Raw genomic sequence first — 13,966 nt, 5'->3', positions numbered from 1 at the left:
TTATAAATACCACAAAATTGTGACGATCGTCTCAAACCCTCTACAATTCCTTGTAAGCTATGTAAATGTTACAGTTAACGGTCAAACACATAGGAATGATGTCCACAAAGATATCAATGGAAAAAGTGGTCGCCCATCTCGTCGGCGCCATACCTTTACCACATTACCAGATTATCCTTCAAAGCTTCAATAAATTAAAAATTTGCTGCAAATACAGCTCTATATTGTTTAGGCCTAAGATGAGAAGTATGTATCATACGTACTTTTCAAAGTATCGTACAAGTACGTACTTTTAAAATACTGCGGAAAAGTACGCAGATACAATAATGTATAAGTGCACGTGTCAAACTTTCGCGCGGTTTTAAAAATTTCGCGCGATTTCAGAGTCTTATAAGTACATGGAGTATATCTACTGCAGTAGAAGACTACGCACTAAGCCTGAGAGATTCAACAAATTGATCTACATCAACTCTAATGCAATACTGAAACGTTAAAGCTGAAAGTAAATTTGATCTGTTGAAATGATGATGCTAGAAAGTTCATTGTTTTTTGTTTTAATGAAATGATGAAGCTTATTAAACTTTCTTTGTTATCTGCGATTGAGTGTTTCTATTATCTCCATGAATATGGCTTTCAAAACCATCATGACAATGAAATTTCAATCGTGGAAGTCGGGAGTTTCCAATAAATAAAACGTCGGATCTAAAAAACGTTACATCGCGCCTGTGAAAATAAGTTTGAAAATTTTTTGAATCGTACACTGAGGTATCATACGTACTTTTCAAAATAAAGTACAAGTACGTACTTTTCGCCCGGTATCATACATACTTCTCATCTTAGGTTTAGGCAGTCGGATGGCTTTCGTGAGATGTTGTGACCTATCAGTATCCTGACAAACTCTTAAATTATGTTCAATTAAAGGCAAAGTAAGTCTGCTTCGAACGTCAACATAACAAAAAGGAGCTAGTATGATAATAGTTGGCCCACTTTACACCTTGTCGTTAAGTCGAGATAACAACAATATAGTTATCGTTCGCCTAATATACAACAATAGCGTCATTCACAAACTGTTCTAGAGCAGACCTGTTCTAGCTGCATCTTCAGTTTAAAGTATGTTCTGTGTGTTAATTACAAAAGCATTTAAAAGATAATTTGGTCAGGTGTTTTTCATATTTTTACAATGGGTGACCTTTTAATTAAGGAGGGGGGGGGTTCACCCTGATATTTTTGTGAAACTTGGTTTCGAGATAGCAGACCAACAAACTAGGACCAGTGACCGAACTTTTGAGGGGGTCCCGGACCCCAACCGCCAAACGGTGCTCGCGGGGCAGCCACGCCCATATTTTGTCCAAATTAGGCCCAATTTAGCCAAATACCCTGAACATGCCCAAAATCCAGATTTTAGGTGCTCTACTTGTAGCTAGTGGTCCCCTGAACTCGTATATAAATTTTCATCAAGATTTAACAAAAAATGACTGAGTTATGAGCAAAAAACCATATGACCATATTTGGGCATACGCACCAAATTTGATCGATTTTGGCCCATATATTGGTCAAATATCAATATTTTTAAATGAAACTAACTTTACATGAAAGGTAAGCCTATACTACACATTATCTATAATTTTCAGCTCAGTATCTACCTAACTGTGGTGTGTGGATTCTGTGTTCAAATAATCGCAAAAAATGAACAAAATTGCCCATATCTCAGTTCGCGATATTTGCAAAACTGACTTCGCTCAATTGCTCAAAACAATAGAACTCAATAGGGTTTCAATATATCTCCCGTTACTGCATATTATGTAGCGTTGGTAATCATAATTAGGTTAGCCTCAAGATAATACTATAAACTTATTAGGGGGGATTGCACGCATTGCGGTCTGTTTGGACTGTTCTTGATTCACGATGTCAATCCTTCGTGCAGCTCGGCGTGAGGCCCACTGGTGCATTTCGCCGATCTACTGAAGTTGCGAGAAGATGAGCGGCGCGGCCCAGTTAGTAAGTAGTGCATCTTATCGCGCTACAAAGAGAGCTTATACTTCATACGACAATGTTATGCCTGTTTTCAAATATTTGCTACACGTTGTATACCTCTCGTGCGCCGCGCGATCAAAAGGGGTTGCAGCGTGTGTCAATCAAATATAATATTAATACGCGGGTTTATACTTTTGCATTTCCACTGCCGCGATAGTGAAGTCCCACCCAGTCAGCCCATTCGCCGGCGAACGAAGATTTTCGCCGGGATAACTCGCCAGGCGAAAGCAGCCTTTCGCCGGGTTAAGGTGTCCGCACATTCGTCGGGCTAAAATTTTCGCCGGGCTAACATCAAATATACGCGCACGGTGTGCGCGGTTCAAGCGCGCGATCACCATTATTACCCAGCAATTTGTCTATCGCGCCAAGAAAACCATGCCAGTCAAATGCATTTTATTGCACACGCGTTATTCTTGCAAATCGGACGATACAATCGTAAAGATAAATACCAAATGAAAGATTTTTAGCACGTATATTTAGTTGGAAGCTACCTTAGCTAAAATTTGGTCTCCATCTAATCTCATTTTGATTCCTTCGCTGTTGAATAGATTGATCTGCTTGCTCTGTAGAAAGTAACCATGATCAATACAATAGATTCCAGGTCAGTCAATAAAGAGTAAGTATATAATGATTTATTGCTGTAAGTTGTAGTATTATATTTATAGTTACAATCAAAACGTTGTTCAAATGTTTTTTTACAAAAGTATAAAATTAGATGCCTTAGCTAAAAACCATGCATTTACTTTTGAAGCGCTTATTCAACAATACTAGGCAGTATCCAGATAGCCCAACCCCTGTTCGCCGAACAGTTGTTCTCCGAACAGGTGTTCGTGAATAGTTGATTGGTTACCAGATCATATGACCGCAAATTTTATGAAATTGAATGGTATGTATGGTATCTTGGATGCAATTTACGACTAGCATAATTTGCCATTAATTGTAGCGTAGTAAATTGCTGGAACAAACTATCGATTTCGATTCAAATGTGGTCTCTCAGATATAATTAGTTACGAATAGCATTGATTGTAGCGTAGTATATTGCTCAATGATATAAATGATTACGATTTAAATGTGGTATATAAGTCGTTCGTTTTTGGTGGAGTATTATCAGTTGCCATCATCAACAACTATTCCAATTCCTGACATGGTACTCTTCTGTCTAATGGACGAAATCAATGGACCCAGAGCCTCCCTAGAGAATGCACGAGTCTTCTTATTACATAAAAACACTGGAAAGGTTCAGGTGCAAGGTTCAGGTGCAAAGATAAGAAATCGCGGGCGTAGAGAAAGTCGACACATGATCAGATGGTACCGCGACAATTGACCCCCCGACAATTGACCCTATGTAATTACACTGGGGTCAATTGTGAAATCTAGGGCTTAGCATGACAATTAGTTATGATTATGGTTACGGTTATGGTTATGGTTATGGTTATGGTTATGGTTATGGTTATGGTTATGGTTATGGTTATGGTTATGGTTATGGTTATGGTTATGGTTATGGTTATGGTTATGGTAATTACATAGGGTCAATTGTCGGGGGTCAATTATCGGGGGGTCAATTGTTGTTGAGTTTGAGGATATTGGTAAACAAAAATGATAGCGTTTTCGACGATAATGGCTTAATTTTGACATATATTAACCTAGCACGTTCAGAAGTTCTGAACATTAGCCACGTAACCCATGGCCATACTCCCATATGCACTGCTCAGAAAGAAAATTTATTGTTGTTAGGCACTATAATGGTTCAAATGTCACATTTTGTGTGACTTAGTTAACTGCAGTTGTCTAATTATCATTCCTTGGTCTGAAATATAGTAGATTAGGTCAATCTAACAATTATGATACAACATTGGTTAAAGGGCACGGATCGAACGGTTACAAGGCAATATTTGGGTAACTTTGTCACACTCAGAATACCATACCTCTATTCTACTGTGAGGTGTCCTTAAAAACCTTTTAACTCATTATTTGATGGTTGATCTACCAATCATAGCCCTAAAACATTTTGTTTCGAATAGTTAGCTAATACAGGCACTTATTTATTGGGAAATGAGGTTAATTCTGTCACAATATATGGAATTTTAAATTTTGGGCGAATTATTTATATCTGATTTGGGTTTGAAAGGCGGAAAAACTTTATATGATGACAATGTAGTTGATGCAAGTTAAGATCAGTTGATGTTTACATTGTCACAAAAAATGATATGTCGTAAATAGGTTAAAAACAATGATTATAGAATGAAATAGTCTCTTATAATAACTCTTATAATAACTATATATATTATAATAACTGATGTGACAAAGTAAACATGTCTTGCCCCTATTTTGAAGATCTATATATTCTATGACTCTATTAGAATTCAACATTCTTCCAGAAAAAAATCGGTAGAATATTGTCCAGAACATCAGAGCTCAAGTTTAACAATTTTAGGTTAAATTTGTCAAAGTCACTAAAAATGTGACAAAATTAACTTTTCCTGCCCCAACAATTTCAAGATAGTGTGTAAAAATTAGCAAAGGCTGCTTTATTGCCTATATAAATCAATCCAAACTACGAAAAAGATCTGTTAATCTGATGACGATTACCTAACTCTAATAATAACTGATGTGACAAAGTAAACATGTCTTGCCCCTATTTTGAAGATCTATAACTCTATTAGAATTCAGCATTCTTTCAGAAACGATTGGTAGAATATTGTCTAGAACATCAGAGCTCAAGTTTAACAATTTTAGATTAATTTGTCAAAGACACTGAAAATGTAACAAAATTAACTTTCCCTGCCCCAACAATATCAAGATAGTGTGTTAAAATTGACATATGATGCTTAATTGCCTATATTAATCGATCCAAACTACAAAAAAAGATCTGTTAATCTGATGACAATTACCTAACTCCTATAATAATTACTGATGTGACAAAGTAAACATGTCTTGCCCCTATTTTGAAGAGCTATACCTCTATTAGAATACTATGTAACTTTATCATCAATGAACTATTTATTTTGCCAGCAAGGAGCTAACAGAGTTATAAGAATTTTTTTGTGACGAAATAACCCTATTTTTGACCATGTTGCAGTACTTTAATTGTGACACTGTTAACATATTACCACCCGATAATGATTTATGTGACTGGTGCGTGGTACTAGCAGTGTTGTTTGATCCATAGTACATAATATAAGGGGTTTAAGCTGGTATATCATTATTTGTTCAACTTCACACATGTTCAGATATCATCAAGATTATGTGACAAAGTAAACTTGTTTGTGCCTTCTGTGTTTTAATTCCTTACGACTATATGATATAGTAACAATTCCTAGCACTTCCAGGCCATTAAATAAACCTACACTACTCAGCATTGCTTATCAGGGTGCCCTAAACATTCTTCACATGTTTACTTAAATGTGTGACAGAGTAAACCTGAGTGCACCATCTAACGAAATAAGTCGTCAAATATGTACTTAATGGTCATACAAGCATCTGACAGATATTACTCCCCTCTATCAGAAACAACTAAAAAGTCGATTTTGAGAACATTTCCATGAAGACCCCCCCTGCCCCCTTAATACAGTCAAGTCGGCTGTAGACAATTGTCTTACACGTTATCAATATGTCCTAGCTAATAAAGGACGATGGGTTGAGCAAATTATTAATTATTAAGCATTTTTATTGTATTATCATAATATGTATATATTTTCATTACCTAAATATCCAAAAATTAAGTGGAAAGGTCATTTGTCAAAAAAATTAGAGCCATTTACATTCCACACACTATTTTCAACTCACCCTGTATGTACCCATCCAATCAACTGGACACTCAAAAATCTGGTCAAAAACGGCAGCAAGGGGTCCATATTTACTCCGTCACATGTTTATAGTGTGACAATGTAACCATTTCCGTGCCGGCCGTATTTAAGCGATATCTTATCACCTGATTTAGATATCGTTAAGTGACAAAGTTAGCCTGGAGGATAAGACGATTATCCTAACCATCAAGGGTTTGTGTAATTTCATAGTGTGACAAAGTCAACTACACTGTGCCTTTTAATAGGGTCACTTATATTTACCAATATCCTCAAAATCAAATGAACGTGTCCAAATAAATAAATAAATTCTAACATTTATTGCACGCTTCGACATTAAAATATACCCAACAAAGATGTACATTTAAGTCATTCAAGCGAGACTTAGTGTTGAAATACCAAGATTATGGACTTTTTTAACCAGTTCAGACTTTATGGACAAATATTTGTATGAAGTTACCAACATTATCCACTTCCATATCAGCCCATACTTTATGGACAAATATTGGAAATATTATCAAAAGCTAGGTTGAAATAAATCGTCTTTAGGGCATTTTTAAAACAGTCTACAGATGATAATGATCTCACTGAGTAGGGTCTGTATATATGATAAACATAAACGGAACCAGCCTGTAAATCATTTGAATCAAGTAGTCGTTCTCTGTAGGAATGTGTTATATCCATAGTCACAAGATCAATGGGGAACCATAGTGATCCTGTCCAACAAATAGATTAGTGATGTTATTCATTCAATAAAATTTAATTGGGCTATGCCCCCCCCCCCCCCCCCCCCCCCCCCCCTAAACAAAAATCCTGGATACGTGCCTGCTAAAAATAGGTTAAATTTGATATAGAATTTACGCGATTTCCTGACTCGATCATGTATTAATTCGTAACTAGATCTTAGAAAAAGTATGTATTAGTTAGTAACTACCTGTCAAATAAAATCCGTAACTTCAGTCATCTGCGTTTTTATCTATTCCCTCTTCTCTCCCATTATCTTTCTTTGTTCATCTTCAGCTCCATTTTTTCTCTTTCTTTCTTTATCTTATCCGCACAAATCATTAATTGTAGTCTGCATTCTAGCTATACAGATATATGTTTGTTGATTTGGGGCATAAAAAATACAGTAATACCCTGATTCACCACGAAGTTTGGGAGGAAGAAAAAAGGCACGGTAAATTGAGTTGAGTGAAGGGAAGTGATTACGCAAATGAAAATACTATGCCAGGTATGGATAAACAAAATGTTAAAAATTTACCTGCAATTAGCAGGTTTAAATAAAATTGTTGGAATGTCCGAAGTAAAATAATTGTTGAAATGGATATTTAATTACGATCCTTCTTTATTGTTCATATCATACATCAAACAACAACCAAAACTAAATTGTAACATGGTACACTTTTTAGTAACATCCCGTAGTGGTAAGATGTCGCATGAATCTCCAAATTCTCCAAAATGTGCGTAGTTCAGTTTATTTACTACACTTAATTGTGCGTCGTTAGTTTTGAAAACATTATACAAAACAAAATAATTATTTCCAATTCTAACGATTTCAGTGATGTCACCAAAAATGCTGCCCTTGGTGGAATAGAAGAAGCTGTCCCTGTTTTTTAGCTTCTTCTTGAAGTGGTAGTTCCTTGTTGTAAAGAGCATGCCACTCTTCTTGATTCGGTCAAAAAATATGGGTTCATGTTCTGCATCTGGTAAAAGCAATCTAGTCGATTCTAAACAGTACCGACCAACTTGATCGATACTGTTTATCTTTCGACTGGATGGTTGACTGCACTCCTGGATTTCCGCAAATTCACCTAGTTTCCAGCATTCTTCAGCAATTGGATTTTGGTAGTTCAGGTTTGTCTGCTTCAACCAGGAATGCAAATCAACAGACAACTTTCTCCAGGTGAATCTTTCAGAGATTTGTTGAACCACACCTCCTGTTCCACTTCTGAAGCAGTTCAGGACTGTCTGGTTGAAAGACTCGTTTATGAACAGAGACGTTGACCACATAGGCCCCAAGTAGTCAACTGATTCTGCCACGTGGACCATGAGGTGTGGGTTCAAAATGGCATACTCTTTACCGTAAATAGAAGTGAACTGGACACAGAAACTGGACAGATACTTTCGAGCAGCTTTAATATCCGCTGGACTGACATTTTCAGAGTTGAGGAGAGACAATCCACTGGTGAATAGGATCCAGTTGTCAAGGTATACCTGATCAATTGCACTGTTCTTTACAAGAGCTTCGAGTATCAAGGGTGCCCAAAAGTACCCAAAACTGCGCCATTCACTTGCTTTCCAGTCTGCTCTCTCATCCAAACTTCTAACACCACGTACAATCGACGATGAAGGGGTGATTTTCTGCATGACATCTTTGGCGATCCTGTAACCAGCAGGGGAGACGGAGAAAGGTCGTCCTCTTTCTTTAAACCATAATTTCGCCGCCAGTTTGAAGACACCCAAGTAGACTCCATGCATACTATCGATGGCAGCATTGCAGAAAATGTCAGTAAACATTGGAAGTGACGAGAGTATCGACTTTTTACAAACACCATCTTCAAGGGACAGATCGAAATTTTCCTTACTGCGGGGATGATATTTGATCAACTCTCCTTTGGGGCCCAACGTTGCAGGTTTTACAACAGTGGAAGATCTACCCTTAGCGACTGATTCGCCCTTCTGCTTGCATTTCGGACACGAAAAGTATCCAGTAACTCCCTTGAGATGAAGCAGGTCACACTTCATCACCGAATCGCAATTTAGCGAGTAAACGTAAACTGGTAATGAAATGTTACAGTTCCGCTGTCGTGAGACGAAACTAAAGCTGCTTCCCAATAACTTCATTTCCTCCACAAACGGCCCCAAATAGCTGGTGTGGAACTTGGTGTTACTTCCACGGCGTTTCATGAAAAGAAACGGTATGATTATGTTTCTTTGCCTCAGATTCGGGGGAAGTTCGTTCAGAACAAGCATTAACGGATATAAAGAGTTCTGAGAAGACTTGGATGCTTGAACCCCATCCAAGTTCATAGAGAAGCTTAGGAAGGGGATGTCTTGTTCAGAACTTGTTGGATTAGCCATGATCAACTCTTTATACCGTTTCGAGTTGATCGTATCACTCACATAATTTAAATATTGAGCAGTTTTAATACTTTCTTGGAAATTTAAAACTGCTTGCTCGTTTTCGAGCAGTCCCAACAAAGAAGTGAGTTGTTGCGCAACAGATGTGTACAGGAAAAAATTCCCTGTTTTACAAAGACTGTCCCGATTGAGTTTTGAATTGCATTTCCTGCAATGTTCCGGAAGACCGTCTTTTGTGTCCTCGTAGTATGCATCACAATTCCCAGTGCAAACAAAAAATCTTTTTGCCTGTGGTACTTGCTGTTTAATCCAGTTTCTGAACGTCTTGACCGACTGGCACTCTGGATATTTCCCTGAAAGATGTTACTCTGTACAATATAATTTAACATATGGCCAAAAACGATGATAATTGTTTAAATAGGCAATTTTATTCAATTAAACAATAGAGTATCAGATGCAATCCTCTTGTTATTAAGAAATGAAATAATGTGCTTATATCCCGTCCATATGGATTTCAAACTTTTTATTTAATTTATTTTCTTACCGATTGGTATGATCTTGTGTAGTAAATGTTCTATTGCGACATAAGGCAGATTGTATTTTGTAGCAAAACTCAGGATAAATAGTACATCATCATAAAAATCTTTATCCTCTTCTTCAAATTCAACCACACCTAATTGGTATTAACAGAATTATACTTATAGCTAGCAGTTAAAAACACTTGTGATCAGAACCCATTTTATGGACAGCAAACGAGTTATGAACCAAAAATAATATGATCATTGTATTAGGACACACACAACAATTTTGATAGATTTTCGCCCATAAGTTGGTTATTCATTTTTAAGATGAGAAAGGTAAACCTAAATTAACATTCTAAAGTTAGATAATGGCTAAAAATTAACAGAATTGCATATCAAATCAAGAAATAAAATTGAAATGACTTACCAATCTGCTCTTCTCCAAAATCGATACCAATACATTCATCTACGGTATCTTCTGAAAGCAAATATTGTAATTAGTACAATAGAAAGTTCTAACAGAGTTTAAATCCACCAGCTGATATAGTTGCACCAGTGGCGTAACGAAGGGCTCCCTAACCCTGAATAACAATTAACAAAGGGCCTCGCTGATTTGCTGTCAGGCCGCAGGGCAGAGGCGGCTCATGGGAGCTGGCTGGCAGTTTTGTTGGATGTCTGACCGACTGGGGGAGGGGGCCTTGGGGGCCGCCCCAATCTCCCCCCCCCCCCCCTCCCCAAACTGCCGATGTCTATTCACCGATGACTGCATACAATACCATTACCATAGCAGAGAGTTAATTAATTAATTAAATTATTCCAACGTACATTACAGTTACACACAGGCCACAGTGCCTCATGTATGTAATGTGTCACAGGCGACAGCAAATAAACAAAAACAAAAACTTATAACATGAGTGAAACAGGACACACATGTGTACGATCTCAGCCGCGCAGTATCATAACAGTTTAGATTGCAAGGTGTCCTGGACAACCAAATCATATAGATTACATGTAGTGGGATGCGCTTGATGTGCTTTGTACCGTTTACAATTAACTATGTGTTAAAACTGTGCGTCTAAGTTGTCCAAACGAGGATTGGACACCCTAAAACACAACATTTCACAAAGATCATGTGTGCGCTTACATTTGAACGTTTGAATGAATAGAGAGCTTTATATTGCGGTTAGATATTTCCGAATACCATTACTAATCACTATTTCTATTTTCAAGCACCAGCCACCAGATAATATTAATAATTTGAGGACGCCTGGACGCCCTCAATAGCCACCTCTGCCGCAGGGGGCCAAATTGTTGTTTGAAGGCACAAAACCTTAGGTCAGTGGTATGATACACTGCTTATTTTGAATATTGAAAATATACAGAAATTTATCATGTTAATCTTATACTTAAAGAGGATGAAAATTAAAATGACGTACCAATCTGCTCTTCTCCAAGATTAATACCATTATATTCATCTTCGGTATCTTCTGAAAGTGATTATTGATACAATAAAAAGTTCATAACAGAGTTATAGCAACAATTTGAAATTCTTAAAAGTATATCCACTACTCAGGAATGTACAAAGGGTATGGACTATTGAGTTGTTAAGTAGATTAATTTTTTAAAATTAGTAATTAAGCTTCACAGTAAAATGTTCAAGATTTTATAATGTCTATCTTAGACTCAAAGAACACCTCTAAACTCCATTGTAACAAGAGGTACACAGCTGCAGTTACTTACCACTAATCCCAAAAATTTCGTCGTGATAATCAATATCGCCGTACCTTCCTGAAAAAAAAATGTATGTCAAAAAAATCTAAAATCAGCCAATAAAACAAAAAATTTGTAATTCTATTCGTTATAAAGCATTCAAAGACGGTTACTCATCACAAACCTCTTTCTGTTTCCTCAGATATTGTCAAATCACCATATTCTGAAAACGGTATATAAGTGTTTACAACAGATGCAATTATTATAGCTATTCTCTCTTGATTTTTGATATGCAAAAAGGTTATTATCCATTGTAAAATAGAAGTAAAGAGCAAGTTCAAAGTTTACTAAAACTTACTGTAATTATTGACTGACAGTTTTGAATATTTTTTTTATAAAAAAGGACCCACCTTCAAAGGATATATCCTAATACAATTGTATTTTACTTTACATCATGAATTATGATAATTAAAAATTCACCCTTCAAAAAATTGTTGTCCTCGTTTTCTCTCTGAATTCGTCTTCTTTTAGTCCTATCACACATTCCTAACTTTGCTAAAATCAAAGTATTTATTGCATTATTTGAAATAGAAATAACTGTAGTCATTGATTGGATATGGTTTAGGATCTTCTAAGACATCCATCAAAATGTTTGGGTTTACACAGTAGAGCTAAATCCGAAATGCTAGTTCAGTTAGGTTTTTAAAGACAAGGCTCATATTAAGACTAGAAGAAAATTGTTTACAGACATTAGGGGCTCTATTTACAGTTTTTACTATAGGTTACAGTCTTGTTGTGACAAAAAGTCTATACTAAAACATACTTTAGTTTATATTTTCGTTCAAGGATATAAAATGCACCTTCAAGGACCAAGGTGGATATTGGAGAGCTGGCAAAAGATTATGGCCTTTGTATCAATGGTTATAATAAGCTAATAAGTAAACCTCATGTAGGGATATTCGTCATTTCATTATCTTGTAGAGCTCAAAGTAACTGTGGTATGTATAGAGATTTTTTATAGCTAGAATATTATTGTGCTTGAATATCGGTTTGGTGTGCTCTTTTATGAAATTTTTTTTGTCAAGTTCCTTTTCCTATTGGCCTAGTTACTCCAGTAGCACGGAGAAGTTGATTGTTTCTATGCCAACTCTACCCAGCTACCACCATCAGTAAGTTATAATTTTACATCTTTCCAGCAACCTCTGATATAAATGCTACCTCTATCCAGCTACTAAACCACCAGATGGCAGAAACCATGCAGCATGAATCAAGTTAATTTGTCATATTAGCCTATCAGTACTGGAGACAGCCCAGAGAGGGTGCAGAAGGCAGCCTAAGATAGCTGGAAGGAGCTTATGAAACTGATTATTTTTTAGCAGTAATAGCAAAATTAAAGTTAGATGGTCCGCTAAACACGATTTACACATGTATTTTGAAAGCTCCTGCTAATAAAATCTTTTCGTATAACTTATTCTTTAAAAAGATATCCCCCTCTAAGTGGTATATGCCAATGTATTCATGTTGAAGATTTACTGTGCTGTAAATTTCTGTAAGACTTTTTATCCCTACATATTAAAGTATATGTTTCATGTCATAATTTAATGATGCATGGAGGTTTTTAATGAATTTTAAAAACAAAAAGCACTATATACCTTATGTTGCTTTACAGTTGGTATATAAATGGGGCCATCGTAGCCAATCAATACTTTACAGCGTGGCCCACTGGTGCATTTTGACAACTTAAGTGTAAATGATTGCAAATAAATAATTTGATGCGCGGCGCGGCTGAATAATAAAATCGATTATTTTCGTGATAGAAATATTTTAACATTTCCCCCTGTATCGTAGAAACTCTACTATAGAAACTACACTATAGCGAAGCGACAGTGGGGGTCACCACATGATAAAAGTTACATTTTGGTGACAGTGAAGCATATAATGTGACATGTAATTGCAAAATGACAATTGAATGGAACCTGCGCGCGGTACCTGCAGTCAACAATGCGTGGCTGTGTGTAAGGCGGAATGTGTATATGGTTGTATTTATTTATAAATTACAATATATGCATTGACTGTTTTGCCGAACAAAATTATGTTGTACATAACTTTAACCGTATAGCCCCAAAGCTAGCCTGCACCCTTTATTTTGATGAATCTAGCTGTTCGACTAAACTTTTTTCAAGTTAGTAAATAGTACTGGTTTACATTTTTAAAAAGTTAATTTTCTGAGGGACACTTACGCCCACGTTTAAAAATTTGTGGCTGTGTGCGCGGCAGGATGTGTCTATCTACTGTTGGAATTTTAATTTTAATTTTTTAAATAAATATAATATTATATTACTTGTATTAAATTTCTAAGGTAGTGTCAGCCTATTTAATTTACTTTTATCCCCCTTTAGGTTATTCCATTTAATACAGTTTATTGTAATGCGTTCTTCATTCATTACTTGACATACGTTGCATGCCACTATTCTCTGATATTTGGGATACGTAACATGTATCAATTCATTACCTGGTTTCATTGAATAGTTTAATTGACGATGTCAATTCATCTCAGCTCGGCGCGGCAGAGTAGCGCATTTCGCCGATCGCTGTGCATGAGAAGCCTCATTGAGTGCGCGGCGCGGCACAGTAACGCATAGCACTACAATGAATAGTCCACTTACAAGAACATCACATAATAACCTCAAATTATTTTTTAACATCTATCCTACAGAAGTTTTGAGAAAAAACAGTCAATGTTATTCTAGCGCTAACGCCAGGTCAATTTATTCAAGTGAAACAAATTTTAGTAAAAATTCAAGATTGGGGAAAACT

At 36.3% G+C, this 13,966-nt stretch overlaps 3 protein-coding genes across 3 annotated transcripts in view; all 3 read right to left on the bottom strand.

Moving 5' to 3' along the window:
• The window catches only part of LOC134824059 (collagen alpha-2(IV) chain-like), a 34,441-nt gene extending 20,601 nt beyond the window's left edge, over positions 1-13,840 (bottom strand). The window contains exon 1 of the mRNA XM_063835753.1: positions 13,835-13,840. The gene's annotated coding sequence lies outside the window, so the exon portion shown is untranslated. The remainder of the gene's footprint in view (positions 1-13,834) is intronic.
• The window catches only part of LOC134824065 (uncharacterized), a 96,506-nt gene that overhangs the window by 31,696 nt on the left and 50,844 nt on the right, over positions 1-13,966 (bottom strand). The gene's annotated exons all lie outside the window — the stretch shown is intronic.
• On the bottom strand, positions 7,065-11,705 carry LOC134820842 (uncharacterized). Its single transcript, XM_063831477.1, has 7 exons — positions 11,630-11,705; positions 11,334-11,372; positions 11,180-11,227; positions 10,876-10,926; positions 9,867-9,917; positions 9,463-9,591; positions 7,065-9,271 (listed from the first exon to the last, which is right to left on the bottom strand). Exons 1-7 carry the CDS (start codon positions 11,691-11,693, stop codon positions 7,170-7,172), a joined length of 2,484 nt encoding a protein of 827 aa, XP_063687547.1. The 5' UTR covers positions 11,694-11,705; the 3' UTR covers positions 7,065-7,169.

Source organism: Bolinopsis microptera, chromosome 1 (genome assembly GCF_026151205.1).
Source record: "Bolinopsis microptera isolate Bmic1 chromosome 1, MBARI_Bmic_1.0, whole genome shotgun sequence".
In the NCBI taxonomy this organism is placed as follows: domain Eukaryota; kingdom Metazoa; phylum Ctenophora; class Tentaculata; order Lobata; family Bolinopsidae; genus Bolinopsis; species Bolinopsis microptera.
The sequence above is the reverse complement of the archived record's forward strand: the minus strand, read 5'-3'. Positions and strand labels throughout refer to the sequence as shown.